At 41.5% G+C, this 22,299-nt stretch overlaps 2 protein-coding genes across 2 annotated transcripts; both read left to right on the top strand.

Moving 5' to 3' along the window:
• The first annotated feature begins 1,140 nt into the window (after window positions 1-1,140).
• Window positions 1,141-2,585, top strand: LOC135077916 (uncharacterized). The gene is made up of 4 exons (XM_063972446.1): window positions 1,141-1,388; window positions 1,488-1,753; window positions 1,912-2,043; window positions 2,151-2,585. Exons 1-4 carry the CDS (start codon window positions 1,271-1,273, stop codon window positions 2,568-2,570), a joined length of 936 nt encoding a protein of 311 aa, XP_063828516.1. The 5' UTR covers window positions 1,141-1,270; the 3' UTR covers window positions 2,571-2,585.
• A 426-nt stretch (window positions 2,586-3,011) lies between these two features.
• LOC135078359 (CLK4-associating serine/arginine rich protein) lies at window positions 3,012-21,739 on the top strand. The gene is made up of 23 exons (XM_063972957.1): window positions 3,012-3,231; window positions 3,384-3,481; window positions 3,587-3,765; window positions 4,121-4,282; window positions 4,396-4,502; window positions 5,925-6,146; window positions 6,590-6,787; window positions 7,329-7,510; window positions 7,621-7,661; window positions 8,121-8,274; window positions 9,324-9,557; window positions 9,629-9,747; window positions 11,254-11,340; window positions 12,359-12,455; window positions 12,843-12,953; window positions 13,495-13,635; window positions 14,091-14,138; window positions 14,796-14,897; window positions 15,633-15,696; window positions 17,029-17,101; window positions 18,461-18,566; window positions 19,087-19,167; window positions 19,255-21,739. Exons 1-23 carry the CDS (start codon window positions 3,133-3,135, stop codon window positions 19,646-19,648), a joined length of 3,099 nt encoding a protein of 1,032 aa, XP_063829027.1. The 5' UTR covers window positions 3,012-3,132; the 3' UTR covers window positions 19,649-21,739.
• The last annotated feature ends 560 nt before the right edge of the window (window positions 21,740-22,299 follow it).

Genomic DNA, 22,299 nt, shown 5'->3' with positions numbered 1-22,299 from the left:
TCCATGTCATCATAATATTGCATGGTCATCCAAATCACATGTGTTTGCGACATTTCAGCTTAATCGGTTGCCTGGAAGTGGGTCTTAATTCAGCTTGCAAGATTCCACCCATACAAATATGAGCCAGTCGTTGTAATATGACGTCACGCGCATAAAATGGCGGGCCGGCCGCCGCCCGCACTTTTAAAATTCAATATCTTGGAAACTAATTGACGTATCGAAATAATTCTTTCACGTGTATTTTTTATTTTTAACAGAGAATACAGAAAGCTAAAAAACAAAATTAGTGAACATTCTTCATTGCTATTTATCTTTAAATTAAATATAATTTGAATTATAATGAAAACTATTTTCATTTTGGCGTATTTTGTTACGAACATTCGATTTTAATGGGATTTGAAACGGACATGTTGTATTTTAGCGGGATTTGATAAGAGCAAATTATGAAGCAACCACGTTATAAAAAATCTCCATACTGATTTCGCAGTCACGTGACCAAAATACCGTGCTACCATTGGTCAATCAACTTTTAGAGGGTTTTGAAAGAAACGGACGGCGTTTTAGCGGAGTTTGTAACACAAACCTAATTTTAAGTGCTAGTTTAGTAGTCTTTTAGTGTATTTTGATCGAAAATGATTGAACAGTATGATGAGAAAATTGCAGTAGCATCATTTAGAGATATAAACAGAAATTAGTTGCAGGAGCGTTTTAGCGGGTTTTGAAACTAGACGACTCATGTATTAAAAACAATGGTACTTTTTACTTCTTCTACTGCTACTTTATTCTAATTAATTATTTGTTACTTGTGCTGTAAATTACAATTCTCAATCCGTAATTATTTTCTTCTTTCTACCGTGTTCGTACTACTGTCCTCGTACAATCATCGTAACCGATTGTTGTAATCGGATTACATGAACATCACTCGACCATGTATGTCCATTTGGACATATCGGAATGGCACGCTTTGACGATCTACTCTAATCCATATCTGTGGAATTCACCAATTCACCATGGACCACCAATCATACGATTTCATTTACATGATACTGATAAGCAAACGGATTATGATTGGCTATTTGGTTCTGAACTATGAGACACGTGAACATTTTGACAGATCTACCGTCAAAAACACCGACAACCTGTGCTGTGCCGACATCCATCCAAAAGAATTGAGGTTAATTGTGAAAGAATTTGAATAAATCAAGCATTTTCTTGATTTATAAATTAAATTCAGTCTTATTTTGTAATCTGAGTGAAGGAAAACTTTGAAATGTCTGAAGACAGTGTAGTCAGCACCAAATTTAGAGTATTAGAACTGTTTGCAGAGTTAAATGATTTTGAGTTGGACTCGATTGAACAGTGGATTTGCAGTCGTTCTTATAAGAAAGGTACTTAACTTACTACTATTCAATAACAACGAGTGTTTTAACAATACAATTTTACTCTACAATATACAATTCTAACCAAAACATAAACTTGTTTTCCAGAGTTAGAAACCAAAAAGTTGATGCAAATATCTGAAAGATGTCTGGTAAAGATTGGAGAAACTATCAAAGAGATCGTGCCATTTGAGGCTGAAATGCCATCAGAGACGATCATCCCGCCAACGGTAGGGGACCAAGCGGATTGCAACACCGTCAACACATGCCACGTAGACGAGTTCTTGTATGACCAAGACGAGGTGGTTGATTTGGTGAAAGTGGGGAAACTGAAGAAACATTACTGTTTAGATTGCAACTCACGTAATGTACAAGTAAGTTCCTTGTTAAAATTAACTTTGTAGGTAGATAAATTCAGTTTTTTTTTATTTTATTTAGTGGGTAGGTAACCATATCTTCAACCATATTAAATATTTAGAGACAGATTTATTGATGTAAATTTTAAAAATAACTAAATGACTTTTTGTTTCAGGAATTAACCCTCATATCACATTCTATGTCCAGACAATCCTTACAGTACATATTCAAAGTCTTACTTCCTTCAGATTTAGAAGACAAACAAATCCTAGATGTAGGATCTAGGTTGGGAGCAGTACTTTATGGAGTAAGTACCTATTATGTCTAAAAAAATCAATATAAAGACTTTAATTTAGAAAAATTTAGTTTTATGATGTCTTTGCTACTAAATTCATAGAATTATATTTTTTACAGGCTTACTACTTTTCAAATGCTGGCACCATTGTTGGGATAGAAATGAACAAAGAATTCTGCGATGTCCAAAACAGAATTATCAGCCAATACTCGTTGGACAACAATAGGATAAAAGTTATAAACTCAGATGTTTTAGAGCGAAGTGACGTAGTTCAAAGTGCTGATGTCATCATAATAAATGTTTTGGACTTCTTTGTTGACATAGAAAAGCACAAAGAAATGTGGCGCTTCTTTAAAAAATACATCAAAAAGGGAAGCTACTTAGTATGCAACAGGAGTATGGCAGACACACTTAGCTATTTGGACATGTCCGAGGAATCTCTGAACTGGATAAGCATTTGTAGACCAAGCCAACTGGAAAATGAAATCTTTTTTGATATTGAAGATTGTAGTGAACTATTTTTGTACACAGTAAATTAAATGCATTTTCTAATATTTTGAGTGTATCATTTCAAAGGAGGAGGGTAGATGGTCATAGCAATCAAAAGAATGACGGAAGCTAAAGCTATGTGGGAACCAAGAGGAATATTTTTTTGTATTGGAGATTGGAGACTTTTTTATCACAATATTCACGACACCGTATAATCTTACGCCTTTGATACCCAGCTCTAAAAAAAAGTTACAACGTTTCAATTTACGCTTGCAAACTTTTTGTTCTTTACTTATTTTCTTATTTCTTCATTAATATATCAATTTTATTGTAAACCTAATGAATGCTAGTTGAACTTAGTCATTTAGTAGGTATAATTAATTTAATAAGATTATTCTGATTAAAGTGTGTTTAATTCGTTTTTTTTTTTTGCAAAACGTAAAACAGCTATTCTGTTAATCGGAACGTCATAAAAGATTAAAAATGGCGAGATGAATGGTGTCGGTGGAATTATTTTTGATTTTGTCTTCCAGTTTCAGTGTTATAATATCGTCAAAAGAACAAGAAATGTGCTGATATTGTGCTAAATTATTGCGTTATAAGTGAACTAAAATGTGGCACGAAGCAAGAAAACAGGAGCGAATGATTCGCGGTCTGATAGTCGATTATCGACGCAGGGCGGAGCGTCGTAAAGATTTCTATGAGAAAATCGTAAGTTTATCTCCAAGTAATGGTATATCACGTAAATAAATATCAATATTAACTAAATAGTTGGTTTGTGAGCCCTAACAAAAGTAATTTCACCGCAATTTTTTTGTTGAAAGAAGGTACCTACCCTTGATTATTGATAAATTGAATTTCAGAAGGCAGAACCTACACAATTCCTTCAACTACACGGTAGACCATGCAAGATTCACCTAGATCCCGCTATTGCTGCCGCCGGGGAGAGTTCGGCTATTATGTGAGTTTCTATGATAGAAAATTTCTTTAGATAATGATTGCAAACAAACCTATGTGGTATTGGAAAAACCTTACACACATTTCTAAATTCGGTATTTCTTTGTAGGATGCCATGGCAGGGTGATTCCAACAACATGATTGATAGATTTGATGTCCGAGCCCATTTGGACTTCATACCAGAAATAAAATACCCTGACGTACCCCCAGAGGAGCTAGATCCTGAAGAAAGGCAGTGCAACTATGAGCGATACAGAATCCTCGCACAGAATATGTTTCTTGGGATAAGTGAGTATTTTATTCATTCAACAGCATTAAATTGAATGCACATATTTATTCAAATAAGAGTTTGTGTTAGAAACTGAGCTATTATTTCTATTGTCTTCAAAGTTGCTGTAATGCTTCAATTCCAAATACAATTTATAATTTAAGTAATTTCTTATGTCTTTTAAATGAGGAAGCATTAGAAGTGATAATTAGAAACATAATAACAATGAGGTGCAAAAAGCATGCAATTAAAACTAGCCTAAATGTGTTTAAACTAAGTTATCTAACTAATTAGTACTAATTACTTCTTACATTTTAAAGAATTTGTTTTAAAAATTGGAGCTAAGAAACTACCTAACCTAAATGTTTTTTCCAGGTGAAGACAAATTCCTACAGCAGCTGGCCATCGAAGAACAATTCGGTGTCACCATCGAAGAGAAGGAAATGCAAAAGGGGAAGTTGAACGAAAAGAAAGGAACCGGAGCAGCTATAGGATACAATTATTCAGATCCGGGAGCCCAACCCTCTAGCTCTAACGGTAGATTCAGCTTTACTGTTATATGTCACGGATAAGTCCTCGGGGTAGCGTTGGGGAGTTAAGTATTTGGGACACCGTTTGGGCGTTATGATGGCATTTGCTGTTAATTACAGGCCCAGATCTTAAAAAAGTGGAACAAAAGGATTCGGACGATGACTCGGATCTTGAGCTCATTGATGTGGACCTGAGCATTGATGTCAATAAAATGGAGGCTTCACAGGTGAGGAGAATTGTTGATTTTTTTACTTTTGCTTTAAAATTTTACCGTGTATCATGAATCAATGAATTTTGCCAGAGAATTAATGAAATATGGCTTAGGCATTTTCAGTTTAATTATTTTGTGTCAAATAAAATTAATTTCTTCAGGTGATAAATAAGGTAGGTCCTGTTTCAACATACTTATGATAGATAAGATGCTAAGATAGATAAGATAAATTGAACGAGGGTTTCCTTAATTCTGCTTACAAATAGCAGGCACCAACTAGGTGATTCAAAATGCTATAATACCGCTTCAGAGCCAAAAAGCTAGTGTATCTATTTGCCAGTGCTACAAATGAGTAAATTCAATTTTATTAAGGATACTGCCACAAGCAAACGAAAGGAACTCACTCGCCAGTGGTACCTTAACTGCGCAATTTAGGAAATTCATTGAGGTTTTGAGCTTCGTTCTGTAACACATGCTCTTTTTGATTTCCTGGAACTCTAGGGTATTAATAGGACCACTTCAAAAAATGGAATGGCATTACATTTTTTGTTAAACTCAACAATTTTTTCAGACTTATTTTTTCATACAAAATTATTTAAAAACTTAATTTTCACTGAAATTATTCATAATTTTACATACACTTATCAATGAAAAGTCTGCAAAAAAAGACTAGGTGACAATTTTGAAAAAAAAAAACTAGATTGATGATACTATCACAGAATAATAATAAGTACTACGTACAGAAGTTTTACTTCGCGAAGGTATTTAAAAAAATGTATGCTCAATGTCATTAACAATATGGTGTAATTTAGCTTGTCTCAAGAGTCAAGCAAGTTTGTCAGAAGTTTTGTTGACAAACGTCAGTGATCGGTACTGCGCCGAAGCTATAGGGCTGACTTCGGTAAAATGATGTGACGTGAGGTGCCAATATGCAGAAAATGGCGGAGGAAATACATGATTTAGCATGAATTATCATGAATAATATTAACTACTTATTTACCTCTCAGTGTCTTCAGGCAACTTAAAAAAGTACATTCTGTGTTTTTATTATTATTTAGGCAGTTAAATACTGCACAGTATTTAGTACACCATTTTCTTTATTTTTTTCCATCATACACAAGAATACGCGTGCGTGAGTCAATGTTCGCTCGTATGTGAGGCCTTGTCGAATAGTACTCTTGTAGGGGGCAATCGTGCGTGTTTTGTTTTCGATGTAAACTCGCGGAGATGAACAGGCCTGATACTATAATCTAAATCAACTAGGTATCTTCTAAATCTAGAATCCACAATATCTTCAAAAACTTTTAAAACACATATTCCTAAGACTCTTTAACTAGTTTTTATTTATAGAATATACCCCTAAAATTTCCGGAAAACAAAAGGAGCACGTTGTATTCATATCTCAGTAGATCAATAACCCTAATTTCGTGAGCGCAGGCGCATTCCCTGAACGCGGTGGGTCCCGTGTGGGGCATGGCGGGCTGCGACCTGTTCTCGTTCCTGACGGGCGACGCGGATGACGCGGAGCAACAGAAGCAGCTTCTTCGCGAGGAGAAGGAGAAAGCAATGTTCTCGGGACGGAAGAGCAGGAGGGAGAGGCGCGCGCACCGGTCAGTAGATACTAGTGTCTTATGCTGTTCTTGTATTCTTAGGTCCTCTGTTCCCTAATCTTCTGTATCTTAGTTATCTGTACACTAGTCCTCTGTCCCTTAGCTCTCTGTCCCCTAGTCCTCTGTCCCTCTCGTCATCCATCGTGTCATCTAGCTCTCTGTCCCCTTAGTCCTTTTTCCCCTTGCTTTCTGTCCCCGTCTTCCGTAATCTTGTGTTCTGTCGTTTAGCTTTCTGTCCCCGTCTTCCGTCATCTTGTGTTCTGTCGTTTAGCTTTCTGTCCCCTAGTCCTCCGTCGTCTAGCTCTCTTTCCCCTAGTCCTCCGTCGTCTAGCTCTGTCCCCTAGTCATCGTGTCATCTAGCTCTCTGTCCCCTAGTCCTCTGTCATCTAGCTCTGTCCCCTAGTCTTCCGTTGTCTTGTCCTCTGTCCTCTAGCCCCTGTCGTCTAGTCCTCTATCCCCTAGTCCTCTGTCGTCTAGCTCTCTGTCCCCTAGTTCTTTATAAGCCACTCCCTCAACGCGGTGGGTCCCGTGTGGGGCATGGCGGGCTGCGACCTGTTCTCGTTCCTGACGGGCGACGCGGATGACGCGGAGCAGCAGAAGCAGCTTCTTCGCGAGGAGAAGGAGAAAGCCATGTTCTCGGGACGGAAGAGCAGAAGGGAGAGGCGCGCGCACCGGTCAGTGGATACTAGTGTTTTTCTGCCCTAGTCCCCTGTCGCCTAGTTCTTTGTTCCCTAGTACCCTGTCGTCTAGTTCTTTCCCCTAGTACCCTGTCGTCTAGTTCTGTCTTCTAGTACCCTGTCGTCTAGTTCTCTGTCCCCTAGTACCCAGTGGTCTAGTTTTCTGTCCCCTAGTACCCAGTGGTCTAGTTTTCTGTCCCCTAGTACCCAGTGGTCTAGTTTTCTGTCCCCTAGTACCCAGTGGTCTAGTTTTCTGTCCCCTAGTACCCACTGGTCTAGTTCTCTGTCCCCTAGTACCCAGTGGTCTATTTCTCTGTCCCCTAGTACCCAGTGGTCTAGTTTTCTGTCCCCTAGTACCCACTGGTCTAGTTCTCTGTCCCCTAGTACCCAGTGGTCTATGTAGTTCTCTGTCCCCTAGTACCCAGTGGTCTAGTTCTCTGTCCCCTAGTCCTCTGTCGTCAAGCTCTCTGTCCTCTAGTCCTCTTGTCATCTAGCTCTCTGTCCCCTAGTCCTCTATCCCTAGTCCTCCATTCCCCTAGTCCTCTGTCGTCTAGTTCTTTACAAACCATTCCCTGAACGCGGTGGGTCCCGTGTGGGGCATGGCGGGCTGCGACCTGTTCTCGTTCCTGACGGGCGACGCGGATGACGCGGAGCAGCAGAAGCAGCTTCTTCGGGAGGAGAAGGAGAAAGCCATGTTCTCGGGACGGAAGAGCAGAAGGGAAAGACGCGCGCACCGGTCAGTAGATACTAGTGTTTTTCTGCCCTAGTCCCCTGTCGTCTAGTTCTGTCCCCTAGTACCCTGTCGTCTAGATCTATCCCCTAGTACCCTGTCGTCTAGTTTTCTAGATCTATGGACGGAAGAGCAGAAGGGAGAGACGCGCGCACCGGTTAGTAGATACTAGTGTTTTATGTTCTAGTACTCTAGATACTCTGTCAACTAGTCGTTTGATGTGGGGCATGGCGGGTTGCGCCCTACTTGTTTTACGCGGATGTTCTGCCCTAGTCTCCTGTTGTCTAGTCCTCTGCGTCTCTCTGTCCCCTAGTCCCCTGTCGTCTAGTCCTCTCTCCCTCTGTTGCTTTATCTCCTAGTCCTCTGTCATCTAGCTCTCTGTCCCCCTAGTCCTCTATCGTCTAGCTCTCTGTCCCCTTAGTCCTTTGTCCCCTAGCTTTCTGTCCCCTTCTTCCGTCATCTTGTTCTCTGTCGTTTAGTTCTCTGTCCCCTAGTCCTCTGTCTTCTAGCTCTCTGCCCCTAGTCCTCTTGTCCTCTGCCGTCTAGTTTTCCATCGTCTAGCTCTCTGTCCTCTAGCCCCTGTCGTCTAGTCCTCTGTCCCATAGTTCTTTATAAGCCATTCCCGTGTGGGGCATGGCGGGCTGCGACCTGTTCTCGTTCCTGACGGGCGACGCGGATGACGCGGAGCAGCAGAAGCAGCTTCTTCGGGAGGAGAAGGAGAAAGCCATGTTCTCGGGACGGAAGAGCAGAAGGGAGAGGCGCGCGCACCGGTCAGTAGATACTAGTGTTATATTCTAGTACTCTAGGCCAGCGGTTCCCGAATGGTGGTCCGCGGAACCCTGGGGTTCCGTGGAAAGGCCGCAAGGGTTCCGTAAAAAATATTATCCCACGTTTCGTGACCGACGTTGTTCGCTCGCACCGACTTGTTTACGCACAAGGGAGGAGCAGGGCGTGCGGGCGGAGTAGTACGAGGGTACTAGGTAGGAAAAGTATAAACAATTAGGGTTCCTTGGCAAAAAAAAATTGGGAAACCCTGCTCTGCCCTCTGTCTGATATTCATTTAATGTGGGGCATGGCGGGTTGCGACCTACTGGAGTTTTAGGCGGGTGTTCTGCCCTAGACCTATGTCGTCCAGTTCTCTGTCCTCTAGTACCCTGTCGTCTAGATCTCTGTCCCCCTAGTTCTTTGTCTCCTAGTCCCCTGTCGTCTAGTCCTCTGTCCCTCTAGTACACTGCCCCCTAGTCCTCTGTCGTTTAACTTTCTGTCATCCAGCTCGGTCCCCTGTCGTCTAGCTCTATCCCCTAGTACTCTGTTGTAAAGTACTGTCTCCTAGTACCCTACCATCTAGTTCTCTGACCCTAGTACCTTGCCGTTTGGTCTCTGTCCCCTAGTACCTTGTCGTTTATTTCTCTAGTACTCTATCGTCTAGCTCTTTGTCAGGTTATCGCAGTCACCTGTCTCTTAGTCCTCTCTCCACTAGTGTAGGGAACATGACAAGCATAAAATGTGCGAAGTAAGAACTGTGTTGTCACACATCAAATAACCTTATGTTCACTTTAGCAGCGACAAATAACTGGCGAGAATAGTGATGGAACCACTCAGAAGTGTTATGGCGCGTCCACACTGTGCGAACGGCTCGCGCGGTAGGTACGCTGGTCATCCTGCTCACTCTGCTCTTGAGTGAGTTCGTTCGCCCAGTCAGGACGCACCATAATTTTCAATTGTCGGTTAAACATGACAAAATGACAATTCAATTCTTCAGTTAAAAGTTATCCGACGATTGAAAAATCAGCCCTAATGGAAGTATCAATTGTTCCAGCGACAAGAAGCTAGCGTCCCGCGTGGTGAGCCCGCCCAGCTACGCCGCGCCGCGCTCGCGCTCGCCCTCCGCGTCGCCCGCGCGGCCCCCGCGCTCGCCGTCGCCCGACGCGCCGTCAGCCATACAGTTCATCACGTCCTTCGGCGGCGACGACGACCGTGAGTGTACTGTCGCCGGCTTCCAGTGTAGGCCCCAACCTTCAGTGGCCCGCGCGGTGAGCCCGCCTATAGTCTGGTCCGGGAGCACGTAGAATTTTGTCCAATGACCCCAAGCTACCCATCCTTATCGCTCGCGCGCGCGTATAGCTACGCCGCGCCGCGCTCGCGCTCGCCCTCCGCGTCGCCCGCGCGGCCCCCGCGCTCGCCCTCGCCCGACGCGCCGTCAGCCATACAGTTCATCACGTCCTTCGGCGGCGACGACGACCGTGAGTGTACTCGAAGGACCAAAATGTAGGGGCCTCGACCGGGAATTGATGAAATCAGAACGTAGTGGACTGTATTACAGGTTTATTGAAAGAAACCTTAATGACAGTTTGGTTGGCAATTATAAGCAAGCGCACGCGGTGTCTCCGGTGGCGTGAGGTGAAGTCAGCGGCCGAGGCCGAGAGCAACCGAGGGCAGCCGAAGGTGCTCGAACAGTCGACGACTTTCCCCCGGGACAAACTTGACCTTCATTGGTTGGGTTTTTGTGGCGGTCAAGCTGTAGATCCTGGCTACACAGGAGTTGCAGCGGTGGGAATAGTCCCGTATGTCGATGGCTTCCAGTGTAGGCCCCAACCTTCAGTGACCCGCGCGGTGAGCCCGCCTATAGTCTGGTCCGGGAGCACGTAGAATTTTGTCCAATGACCCCAAGCTACCCATCCTTATCGCTCGCGCGTAATTATATTGCTGTCGCGACTGCGGGACGGGAGCCCGCAGTGAGTGTGCGAGCGTGACAGTAACATAATTACGCGTGAGCGATAAGGATGGGTAGCTTGGGGTCATTGGACAAAATTCTACGTGCTCCCGGACCAGACTATAGCTACGCGGCCCGCGCTCGCCGTCACCCGACGCGCCGTCAGCCATACAGTTCATCACGTCCTTCGGTGGCGACGACGACCGTGAGTGTACTCGAAGGACCAAAATGTAGGGGCCTCGACCGGGAATTGATGAAATGAGAACGTAGTGGACTGTCTTGACTTATGGTCCTATGTCCCCTAGATGGGGCAGAGGGCGTCCACAACAGTCCTTCATCTCGTTCGGTCTTGAGCTTCTCGCTTGATCTCGCTCCAGGTCTTGCCGATCTTCTTCGCCTCGTCCGCTACAGTGCGCCGCCAAGTTTGCCTGGGTCGACCACGTTTGCGTTTTCCTTGGCGATTCCAATCCAGAGCCTGCTTAGGGATGTGATCGGGGTCCCTTCGGAGTGGACTGTATTACAGGTTTATTGAAAGAAACTACGTTAATGACCAGTTTGGTTGGCAATTATAAGCAAGCGCACGCGGTGTTTCCGGTGGCGTGAGGTGAAGTCAGCGGCCGAGGCCGAGAGCAACCGAGGGCAGCCGAAGGTGCTCGAACAGTCGACGACTTTCCCCCGGGACAAACTTGACCTTCATTGGTTGGGTTTTTATGGCGGTCAAGCTGTAGATCCTGACTACACAGGAGTTGCAACGGTGGGAATAGTCCCGTATGTCGATGGCTTCCAGTGTAGGCCCCAACCTTCAGTGGCCCGCGCGGTGAGCCCGCCTATAGTCTGGTCCAGGAGCACGTAGAATTTTGTCCAATGACCCCAAGCTACCCATCCTTATCGCTCGCGCGTAATTATATTGCTGTCGCGACTGTGGCACGGGAGCCCGCAGTGAGTGTGCGAGCGTGACAGTAACATAATTACGCGTGAGCGATAAGGATGGGTAGCTTGGGGTCATTGGACAAAATTCTACGTGCTCCCGGACCAGACTATAGCTACGCCGCGCCGCGCTCCCCCTCGCCCGACGCGCCCGCCGCCATACAGTTCATCACGTCCTTCGGCGGCGACGACGACCGTGAGTGTACTGTCGACGACTTTCCCCCGGGACAAACTTGACCTTCATTGGTTGGGTTTTTATGGCGGTCAAGCTGTAGATCCTGGCTACACAGGAGTTGCAGCGGTGGGAACGAGAGGTGGGAATAGTCCCGTATGTCGATGGCTTCTATTGTAGGCCCCAACCTTCAGTGGCCCGCGTCACCCGCGTGGTGAGCCCGCCCTACGAGGCCCGCGCTCGCCTTCGCCCGACGCGCCCGCCGCCATACAGTTCATCACGTCCTTCGGCGGCGACGACGACCGTGAGTGTAATGGAGAAGTTTCGTAATGTTGAAAACATTACATTTCACTGAATGGGATTAAAATAGAGACCAAAACTAAAAAGACGGTGAAGTTATTTTTGAAATCCATCAATAAATGGCTGAGAAATTAATTATTTAAATTACCTACATATTTTCGCGTGAAACTCAAACATCATAGGCGGTGCCGTGTCGTCACGCCACCCGTTCTAGTTTCAAAAACAATGCTTACCACGTCAGTCTTCTTCTTCTTTTTGTATATGGCCAGGTCAGGGATATTTTTAAAAAAGGTCACAAAATTTTACTAAGAAAGAATCTTGACCCTGGCTGAAAAATTGAAAACTACTAGATTTTAAAAAACAGCACAGGACCAGGGGTCATTTATTTTACTGTTTGTACTCCGAATGACTGCCGTGACTACACCGATCAAATGGCGCAAAATATTTGTTAAGCGCAACTTTAGGGCCCTTTAACTTCTTTATTTGTAGATATTATTATATTTTCATGACTCTTTTACAATTATTATTAGTTTTACTTATATTTTCAAGTTTTAATCAAAGAAAAAAAAAAACTTCTCCATTGTCGACATCTTCCAGTGTCGTCCCCAACCTTTAGAGGAGTGGGTGCGACACGGATATTAGACGTGATTTTCCATATTCATTTTATTCATTTCATTACCTTCCTATCCTTTGATTTTACCATGAAATATTCGATACGTAAATGCCTGTTCTTCTTTTACAGAACCACCACCTCCGAAACCTCTGTATGCGGACAAACTGAAAATAAACCTGAAGAAAGAACCACTATATTCAGAAGTTGCACGCAAACCAAAAATGAAGTAAGCTCCGCATTCTATAAAAATAACACTATTGCTATTTATTTAATATGCTATTCTTGTATACCCATTCTTATAATATACACCATACAAGAATGCATGGTAAATTCAGTGAACTGCTCCTGAATCGAATGTACCTACTACTACTATTTCTATTTATTTATATTAACCGGCAGACAGTGGTGACTGAGTTTGTTGCGGCGCTTCTTCTCAGCACTTGCCAAATGTTGGTCTCAAAGCGCTGGTAGGGTAAAAAGATTATGAGACATGTAGAGGCTCTTTAAGAGCAAAATGACGATTTGTAAGAACTATTTATTAGTCTAAACAAATAAAGAAATTTTGACTTTGACTTTGACTAAACATTTAGTAAATTCTTCATTGTATTTTTAGATCCCCGGCGCGACCAATGATGGGTCCCTATGGACCTCAACCCAGGTCGAAGTCTCGGTCAATATCGCGATCGCGGTCGCGATCCCGTTCTCGCTCCAAATCCCGGTCGAGGTAAGATTGCGTATTGTTGACTTTTTAAAGGGTTTTTTTATTTTATTTGTACTTATTTTGTAATGAGCAAATTAATCGCCTTATCATGTTTTGACCAAGATCTCATGAACGTCAAAAATAAATTAATAAAAAATCACCCTTAAGAGACTATTTACAAGTCTCCTTATCTTTTGGCCCTACTAGCTACTCGTTGTAGCTAAGATTTTTATGATTTTTAATCCTCAACGAATAGAGTAATAATAATAATAAAATGTTTATTTTCTCTTCACAAAGGTAACAAAGAATAATGGGTACTACATTATTGTGAATGTTACAATAACAGAACCTTTGCGAGAGACTGGTGTCTAAACTAGGGTAATCCCTGTGTGATAGATCACCAGGCCCTCAATTTGCTCCTTGATCTTAACAATCTGACCAGATAAACACGCGCAAAGTGCGAAGAGAGATCACAAGTACCTACATAGAAGTGTTATATTTGTATCTTTATGATTGTTGTCCGTTTTACTTTCAAACCGAATTTCATTCAATTTTGTTTCCACAGATCAAAATCCCGGTCGCGCTCCCGATCCCGTTCGTATCGCCGCTCGTATTCGCGCTCGCGCTCACGTTCGTCGTCACGCTCGCGATCACGTTCGCGCTCGCGATCACGCAACTACCGCCGGAGGTCACGCAGCCCGCCAAAGTTTGTATACATTTGATTACACGATTGAAACTTTACATTACAGACGGGTTTGTATACATTTACGGTTGATGAAATTAATTACAATAGAGACTGAGAAGGTAAAAGTATATTTTTTTTATACCAAAGTCGTTTTCACACTTGAGCATAAATGTTTAATCTGTCAAAATATTTAGCACTTTTGTCAATAAATAAATACCATTGAATTACATAGTTGGGCAATTTATAATTATTTGATGATCACTTTGAATCGAGATGCGTGTATGGCGTCGTCATATTTTTTACATTGACTTCATAACTAACTTATCTTTAAATTTCTGAGTCCTGTCAGACAATTTTATTAAACATCAGCGTTTTGCTGTATAAAAATGGATTCCAGAGAAAATGGATAGAGCAGCAGTAGTTTTACTGACTAAAATTGTATAAATAGCTAATATAGTTTTGTTTGGTGTCCACAGTCACGGATATAGCAAGCGTAATAACTCCCGGTCGATGTCCTACGAAAGGTAAGCTTGACTTTTTTAGTTCTATCGGCGATGTAACTCTAAGGTAGACCTTTTTAGAAAGATTTTAAAGTTTATTTTTACAAAAATGATTACGATACGATTCCCTACGGTAAGTAAGTATGGTAACTAAATCAAATTATTTATGCAATGAGTCCTTTAAAAAGCACTTTTGCGCATCACAACCCTACCACTGCTTCGGGACAATAAGGTCGCAGATTAGCGTACCATCCTACATTGTCGACATTCCACCAGCTCGCATTAAGCGTTTCGATGACTCTTATAATGCGAACAGCTAGGGACTGGAATTCGCTGCCTGCTGCTGTCTTTCCTGAACACTATAATCTGGGCCTTTTCAAGGCGAGAGTGAATAGGCACTTACAGAGTAGATATCTACCAACCATCTCATTTGACACCAGGTGCGATTGCGGTCAAATACCTGCCTTGTCAAACAATCTGCGCGGGCGGCATAGCACTGCATAAAAATAGTCTTCGCGCGGTATTTAGCTGTATAAGACTGCTACCATATTTTTAATTGGAATGAGATACGATGATAAGATTCAGATGAGAGATATCTTGTACTGGCAGAACGTATCCCAGGTATTCATTCGTCTGGCGAAATGAAAGTTTATTTTAGTAACATTTTAATTTGGTATCCAGTACGGAACGAGCTGAGAAGCCGGTGGCGCGGTACTACGGGCGGCGCGCCGAGGACCGGTCTTCCAGTGACCTAGACTCTTCCGACTCTACCGACCACAACAAGTGAGCACCACACCACACATGAGTTGTTATAGCATTTGGCACCATAAAGCTATTACTCCAAGGCACAATTTCACCACAACAATAAATTGAGCACCTCGCACGAGCCATTTGGAAAAGCATTTGACACCATAACTCCTATCATCAAGCTATCACAAGTCACAACTTCCACACCAAACACAAACTGTTGTTTTCAAAGCATTTGCCACTATAAACCAATCACTCTAAGACTCTAAGTCTGTAAGACACATTTTCTGCAAAAATGTTTATTAAATAAAACATAAAAACGTTGTCAAGCATTATAAGACTTGAAGATTGCAGCATTGCCAATAAAACGTCAACCATACAGGTATGTGAGATCTAAACATCATAAATTCAGGTTGCTTCTCTATAACATTAGTTTAGTCTAAACAGAATACGTAAAATGGCTAGTCAGTTCATTTATCTCCATGACACTAGTCTACTCCAAACGTTCCTATGCTCCCAGCCTTGTATTTGACGAAAACTTCATTTTCATCCGTCGGGGTTCCGTAAATGGTCCCACCGTTTATTTATGCCCGTTTTCATCATCAATCCCTAATTTTTAAGTGACCCCTATGGTAACAAATAACAGGAATTTTGTTTTCATATGGGTCACTTAAAAATTAGTTATTGATGGTGAAAACGGGCATGGGTCTATCGTTTAGTTTTTCTTCTTTTGTTATGTCAATGTAACTACAGAAAGTGTGTTTGTTACAGATCGGCGGTTGGCAATAAATCCAACTCAAACCAGAATCAGTTACGATCTGGAGCCAGCTCCAAAGTCAGTAAGAATCATTTGCTTCACCCGTACGCTTACATTAGATTACCCCGTTCATTCCCACAGCTACTTGGCCAAGGCACTTGGCAGTCTAATAATACCTACTTAGCCAAGGCACTTGGCTGTCTGATAACAGTTTGGTTTTGTACTTATCTCGGCCAAGCTTCACATGTGGTTACTTGGCTAAACCACTTGGTCAGCAGGTCATACTTCACTTTGCGATCTTTCTCTTTGATTAGTCTTTTTCTTCAGATCTAAAAAATATGATGAAGGAATCAAAATTTAAATAATACATATCTTTTTATCTTTCTACAGGGTGTTAGGTAAATGGGCATATGAGCCGACACTAGCCCATGTTAACATGGTCATATAAATGGTATGGTGAAGTCAGAAATTTGATATCATCATTTTATTTTTTTTAATTGTCATACAAAATAAATTTTATAAAATCCGATTTGTATGAAAATCAAAATAATTAAAATGAAGATATCAATTTTCTGACTTCACCATACCATTTATATGACCATGTTAACATGGGCTAGTGTCGGCTCATATACCTACCCATTTATCTAACACCCTGTATATCTACTTGGTTTAAAAAATTCAAATGAAGTTCTTGGCAAATCGGTAGACAATTTTCGCTTGTTATATTTGAACCAGATCCTGTCCAGATTCAGGAAACTTCTTGGGTTACCAAACGCTTGCTAATTATTTGTGTTATTTTTGTATGTTTAAGCATAAGACAGTTTGCTTTTAAGATAATGTTCTCTATTAATTTTCGTGTGCGAATTTATTAAATCTTTCCTTTCATAACATCTTAACAAAGTTATTCTGGTAAATGAAACGTAAAAGTAGTTCTATCCAAATGTATCTTACTTATTCATCATTACAGTATCTTAGTAAATAATTCCCTATTCTCAGTCTAAAGTATAAGTACCCAACAATGCAAAAAGAAATGCTGTGTATACCTGTAATTGAGGTCATACGCGCATCATGTGTTAAACCATCTTAAAATGTATGAACTGTATGTGTGTGACTTTGTTGGTGTACCTAATAAATAAATAAATAAAATGTCATACTTGTATATGAAACATAAATTCAATCTTGTTTAAAAATTAACCATTAATAGACTCGAGATATAATTTTGAGCTTCAACATAAAATAAGGAGCCATAGTCATTCATTTGTTAATATTTAAACTCTATAAGAAAAGTTGTCATCGTACCAAATAGGTGGCCACAAATAGTTCTAACCATAACAAAGTTCCCAGAGGCGTGTCTCACCCGAGACACGTCTCGCCAACCATTTCTCTTTATAAACGTGTCTACTCTTGCAGGGCCCGTCGCGCGAGACGCTGTCTTTGAAGGAGAAACTCCGGCGCAAGATGCAGGCGCAGCTATCAAGGCAACGTGAGTTTTGTAACGGATTTCATCATCATCATCATTTCAGCCACAGGACGTCCACTGCTGAACATAGGCCTCCCCCAATGACTTCCACATCGCACGGTTGGTAGCGGCCTGCATCCAGCGCCTTCCTGCTACCTTTATCAGGTCGTCGGTCCACCTTGTGGGTGGACGTCCCACGCTGCGTTTTCCGGCACGTGGCCTCCATTCCAGAACCTTGCTGCCCCATCGGCCGTCAGTTCTGCGTACTATGTGCCCTGCCCACTGCCACTTCAGCTTGCTGATCCGTCGGGCTATGTCAGCGACTTTAGTTCGTTTACGGATCTCCTCATTTCTGATTCGATCTCGTAAAGAGACACCGAGCATAGCCCTCTCTATAGCACGCGTGCTATGGTAACGGATTTACGTTTAGGATTTTTAAATTTTGTATCATTATTGGTTGAATATTTCTTTGAAAGTAGTCGTGATATAAAGACACCAATTTTGAAAGTTGAGCTATTGAATAATCTATTTTTCTGTAACAACACGTTTTAAATAGGCACTCTGTGGTGCGATAGAATTCATCTCAAATAAACACAGCCTAGCCGTGTGTGTGGTTCCAACAGAATAGAATAGGACCATCCCCACTCTTTCTGTTGGAAGTCGTAAAAGGCAACTAAATTAGATAGGGCCGACTTCCTGCAGAAGAGACTAAAATGCCTGACGTAACGCATCTGTGTGAGGAGTGAACCACTGGCAGAGAATAACGATAACGTTATCATTATTTAATAACGCTATTTTGTGACAGTTGCCAGTGCAAAATAATGTTTTTTGACGACGGTATTTCGTAACACTGTTGGTATTTATTAGTAGTATACATGGTAGTATTATCACGGCCCGCACCACGTTTGCCAAACGCCTTCCTCTGTTTTCACACCCCCATATTTACAATAAAGTAATCCGAAAATGCCCCCTAAAAGACCTATCCCTATATGAAGCCAAACGTAAAGTCAAACTTTGGTTATTGGACCTTAATTATGCAGATTCGGAACGAATCCTCCCATATTCTTGACATGCGACTCATCTTACACACTCTCAAACACAACACTAACACTCACACACACACACACATACACACATAATTTGTTCATATATCACAATATTTATGATTCATAATCTTTAAAAAACCACAATAATAGTCACCTGATAAGGAATCGGAGCTGTATTATTTAATGTAAAATGTAATCTGTAATGCTCACTCAACACAACTAGTGCAGAAGCTGTGGTTTATTACATCACAGGAAATGATATTTGTGAATAAAGATTATTTATTATTATTATTATTTGACAACGATATTTTATTTTGTAACGTGTTTATTCCCGCAGTCCGAGCCGACAAGCGGGCTGAGGCGGAGCGCTTGGAACGTGAGAACAGGCGCCAGGCACGCCGCGACCAAGAAATGCGAGAACTAGCCATCAAGCTGCGACGCAAGTCAGTATACCTTAGCTCAGTGTTTTTCAACCTTTTTCATGACACGACCCCCCTAGTATGAAAAAATATTTGGCGACCTTTTTTTTTTCATGCATTTTATAATGTTAAAAAGATGTTTGTAGGGACCGAATACTTCAATCCATACAACATTTTAATGCATTTGCATAATTAGATTTCGGATTTTGTATTTATAATTTATGTTTTTTTTACTGAGGTAGTTTTTACGACCTCTCGCGACCCCCTTATAGAGGCTTCGCGACCCCCCAGGGGGTCGCGACCCACAGGTTGAAAAACACTGCTAGCTTACTACAGCCCAGTACCAGCCGACAGCCGTTACAGACACGGCAAAAGCCGAATCAAGTGTCAAGTGGAAGCAACTGGATACAAAGTGTCTCGGTTTGGGAGAGAGTAGCTGATTTTGATTAAATGGAAATAAAAATATTCACTGGATTTCCAAGCTTTATTTAATCCTTAGTTGTCTAACAATACTAAAACCCTATTTGTTTCTTTTGTATTGCAGGCAGCGAGAGATGAGGCACCAACAGAATCGCCGTTCCAGCGACTCGGATTCTGACAAATCACACAGCGGTTCGTCCTCAAGGTACCAATATAAGATTTACTACGTTTTAATTTACACAATATTACTGATTTTACATTATGAATCTAAAAACAAAAATTCCCTTCACAGAGAGTCGAATCCGGACAGGAAAAAAGACAGAAGTCGCACGAAGAGTCCCACGCCCGAAAAACGGATCCCGATCTGGGAGAACAACAAAGACTTCGCCACCGCGCCGCTACGCCGCCAGGCAGACAACCGCGACCGACGCTATGACGACGATCGCCGGCGCGACACTCGCTACGACGACCGCTGGGAGCGCCACGACGATAGATGGGAACGCCACGATGAAAGATGGGAGCGCCACGATGATCGTTGGGATCACAGGCGCCGCCCCTTCCGTGGAAACTATCGAGGCCACGCCCCCAGACACGCCCACTCGGATTACAACCATGGAGACGGCCCTTCCTACAGCCAAGATCGGAACGATGAACCTCCCAGGAAAGTGAAACTTGTCGATTACTAGCGATAGTTTATTACCAAACACTTCTATGTAGTACTAGACAACCCCCTAAGTTTGTGTCAAGTGTACGTGATAAGGTTGTTTGGGGATGTTGCCTGGGTCAAAAAGCAAGAGTTTTAATTAGTCCGTCAGTTAACTTATCAAAAAATACTCTACTCGTATTTTTCACTTTTTCAAACTAATGAAAATTTAAAGAGATAAAGCGCCCCAAAGTTCATAAGAAGAGGCCCGTGACGTCAACGCTTGCTTAAAAATGCCGCACGTTGTGACGTCGTGCGCAACTTCAACGCACCATAACTATGTAATTATTTGTTAGATTGACAAATAAAATTATACGTGTCCAATATTTTTTGATATTAAACATTACGGACTAAAAAAATTTTTTTAGGCAACTAGCCTATTACGCACACGTTGGGCCAACGTGCGAATCTAGGAAATGGTATTGGCAGCAATGTTGGGATAAGCTATTTTCCAGGTCCACACGTTGGACGAGTAGTGTTGGCCAACATTGGAGCCAACAAGTGGTGTCAGCGTAAAAGTAATTTAATACTTGGAAGTCATTGAACATTACTATTGAATTTGCCGCCTACAAAAAGAAATGTTCGTTGTTCGAATCGATGTGTCAAAACGTTTATAGCGATGACGTAAGCGCTTTTGAGCGAAACGAACTGAAAAATTAACTTCGCCGGTTGATTACTAATGTTTGTGAATTCGGTTATTCGGTTTGTTATTTTTATTTTGATACCTTTGGCGTAAGGTCGATCTAATCCCTACGCTGGAATTCATTCAATTCTTTCGACTGGGTCGGCAATAGAAAGTTATGAATTACAAGTTTTCTTTTTTTATACAGCACATGTAATTTATTCATACGTAGGCGCCGGCGCAGCACCTTGCTAACATTTTTCATTATTTGAATTAGAAACTTATAATGATGTTTCAAGGTTCAAAACAATGAAATTCAAAGCATTAGACCAGGAGCCAGAGGTTATTTTTATGTTCATAAGAACATGACATTCAAAGATTTTTTATAGAATGGTTGTTGAAATAGCTAAGTTAAGATCTATTTATAAAGACAATACAGATTTCAGTCACATTATTCTAAATATTGCCACATTTTTATATTTAACAGTTTTATATGAACTCTAAACTTCAACGAAATTGTAAATTTAATTGTAAAATTTATTACGTCCCTTCCAGTAGCATTCGTAGCTAGATTCCACATTATGTATTGTTACGAATCTATATCCAGATCTATTCATATTAGAACAGATGTTTATTGCTAGTTAGTATTTAAATTTTGTACTGCCGAGCCCGATATTCATACGAAGACCGCTGCTTCAATCGGGGTATTGATTCTACTATCAATTTCAATTCTTGTGAGAACACTACCGCTCTATATTGAAAACACAATGTTATTTTATATCTTTAACATTCTACACTACAGAACATTCGACACTACAGACGCAATATTTACATTGCAATCCCATCGCATATAATTTATCTACTTTTTCCAAGGAAGTATCTAACCAATTGATAATGAAAGTAACAATTTCTAGAAGCTATCTTGACACTTATTGTAAAATCGAGCCCTGAACGATAAATGCAAGTATCTTTTGGTATGAATATCCACATAATCACTGTTAACATCTACATTTATAAAAAAATTTTGTCCGTTTTACTCTCTCAACAAACAAAGCCATGTAACGTATGTATGTACGTATGACCTAAACTAAACTGTCAACAACTCATTGACAGGGGGACGCCACCATCGTTCAACTATAAAGTTTCCAACTTGGAAAAAATCGGAACCAGCGATCCGGTATTGACGGTGGCGCCCCGCTGTCAATGTCACGGGTAGGACAGTTCAGTATATTGGGTCTTTAAGATGGATGCATTCGTCAAAGTCGCGCTACATTAGGGATCTGAGAAATCTAGCAAGATAACAGAAAACTTATCAACTTTAAAGTATACACTGTTGGTTAAATGAAATTGTATATAACATTTGTTTACAAAATGTGTATAAAAAGGCAACTCTTTTTTGTAAATTTGCTTTAATGTATCAGTCTTAAATAAATAAGTTCATTATACAAGTTATATCCTAGTTTTCTTTAGTTACGCTCCCAATAAGATTAAGTGCTTACTTTAATTATTTAATATCTACAATAATTAGAAAAATTTACAATAAATCCATCTGCTTCGAAAATCCGGAGGAAAAGGAGAAGTTGCAAGTATATAAAATTGGTATCAGAATAAATAGGGCTGTTTTTTAACTAAAATATTATATCCACCACACTCCTTCCTTTATTTACTCTCTCTTAAAACCTATCGAATAAGTCTTTCGAATTTGGATTTCAGCACCAAGACTATAAATTCGTGACACGTTTTTCGCTGTTCGACCGACGCCCTCTGATATTGGATCGCCACGAGGAGTGCTGGAACTGGGATAGGGAGCCCGGTGTCGCTGTTACCAGGTCAGTGCATGAGTCTCACATAATCCCAATATATCGTGTAAATTCCTTCCTCGGCAACTCATACAGTTATTCTATTCCCGCATCGCATTTTCTATTCAATTTCTCTTAAAACAAATACGTAACAAACCCCTCGCATCACCACATTCAATGAAGCGTACATACAAAATAGCGTCGCAAAGTGAC

The sequence above is a fragment of the Ostrinia nubilalis genome, chromosome 14 (assembly GCF_963855985.1).
Source record: "Ostrinia nubilalis chromosome 14, ilOstNubi1.1, whole genome shotgun sequence".
NCBI classification, from domain to species: domain Eukaryota; kingdom Metazoa; phylum Arthropoda; class Insecta; order Lepidoptera; family Crambidae; genus Ostrinia; species Ostrinia nubilalis.
The sequence above is the reverse complement of the archived record's forward strand: the minus strand, read 5'-3'. Positions and strand labels throughout refer to the sequence as shown.

Bases quoted from the DNA above. Each gene is read 5' to 3' on its own strand.
- LOC135077916 (XM_063972446.1), top strand. From the start codon at position 1,271: ATGTCTGAAGACAGTGTAGTCAGCACCAAATTTAGAGTATTAGAACTG. The intron at 1,389-1,487 runs GTACTTAACTTA...CTTGTTTTCCAG, and splicing joins CAGTCGTTCTTATAAGAAAG to AGTTAGAAACCAAAAAGTTG. The intron at 2,044-2,150 runs GTAAGTACCTAT...TATTTTTTACAG, and splicing joins TGGGAGCAGTACTTTATGGA to GCTTACTACTTTTCAAATGC.
- LOC135078359 (XM_063972957.1), top strand. From the start codon at position 3,133: ATGTGGCACGAAGCAAGAAAACAGGAGCGAATGATTCGCGGTCTGATA. The intron at 9,748-11,253 runs GTGAGTGTACTC...CTCCCGGACCAG, and splicing joins CTTCGGCGGCGACGACGACC to ACTATAGCTACGCCGCGCCG. The intron at 18,567-19,086 runs GTCAGTATACCT...TTTGTATTGCAG, and splicing joins GCCATCAAGCTGCGACGCAA to GCAGCGAGAGATGAGGCACC.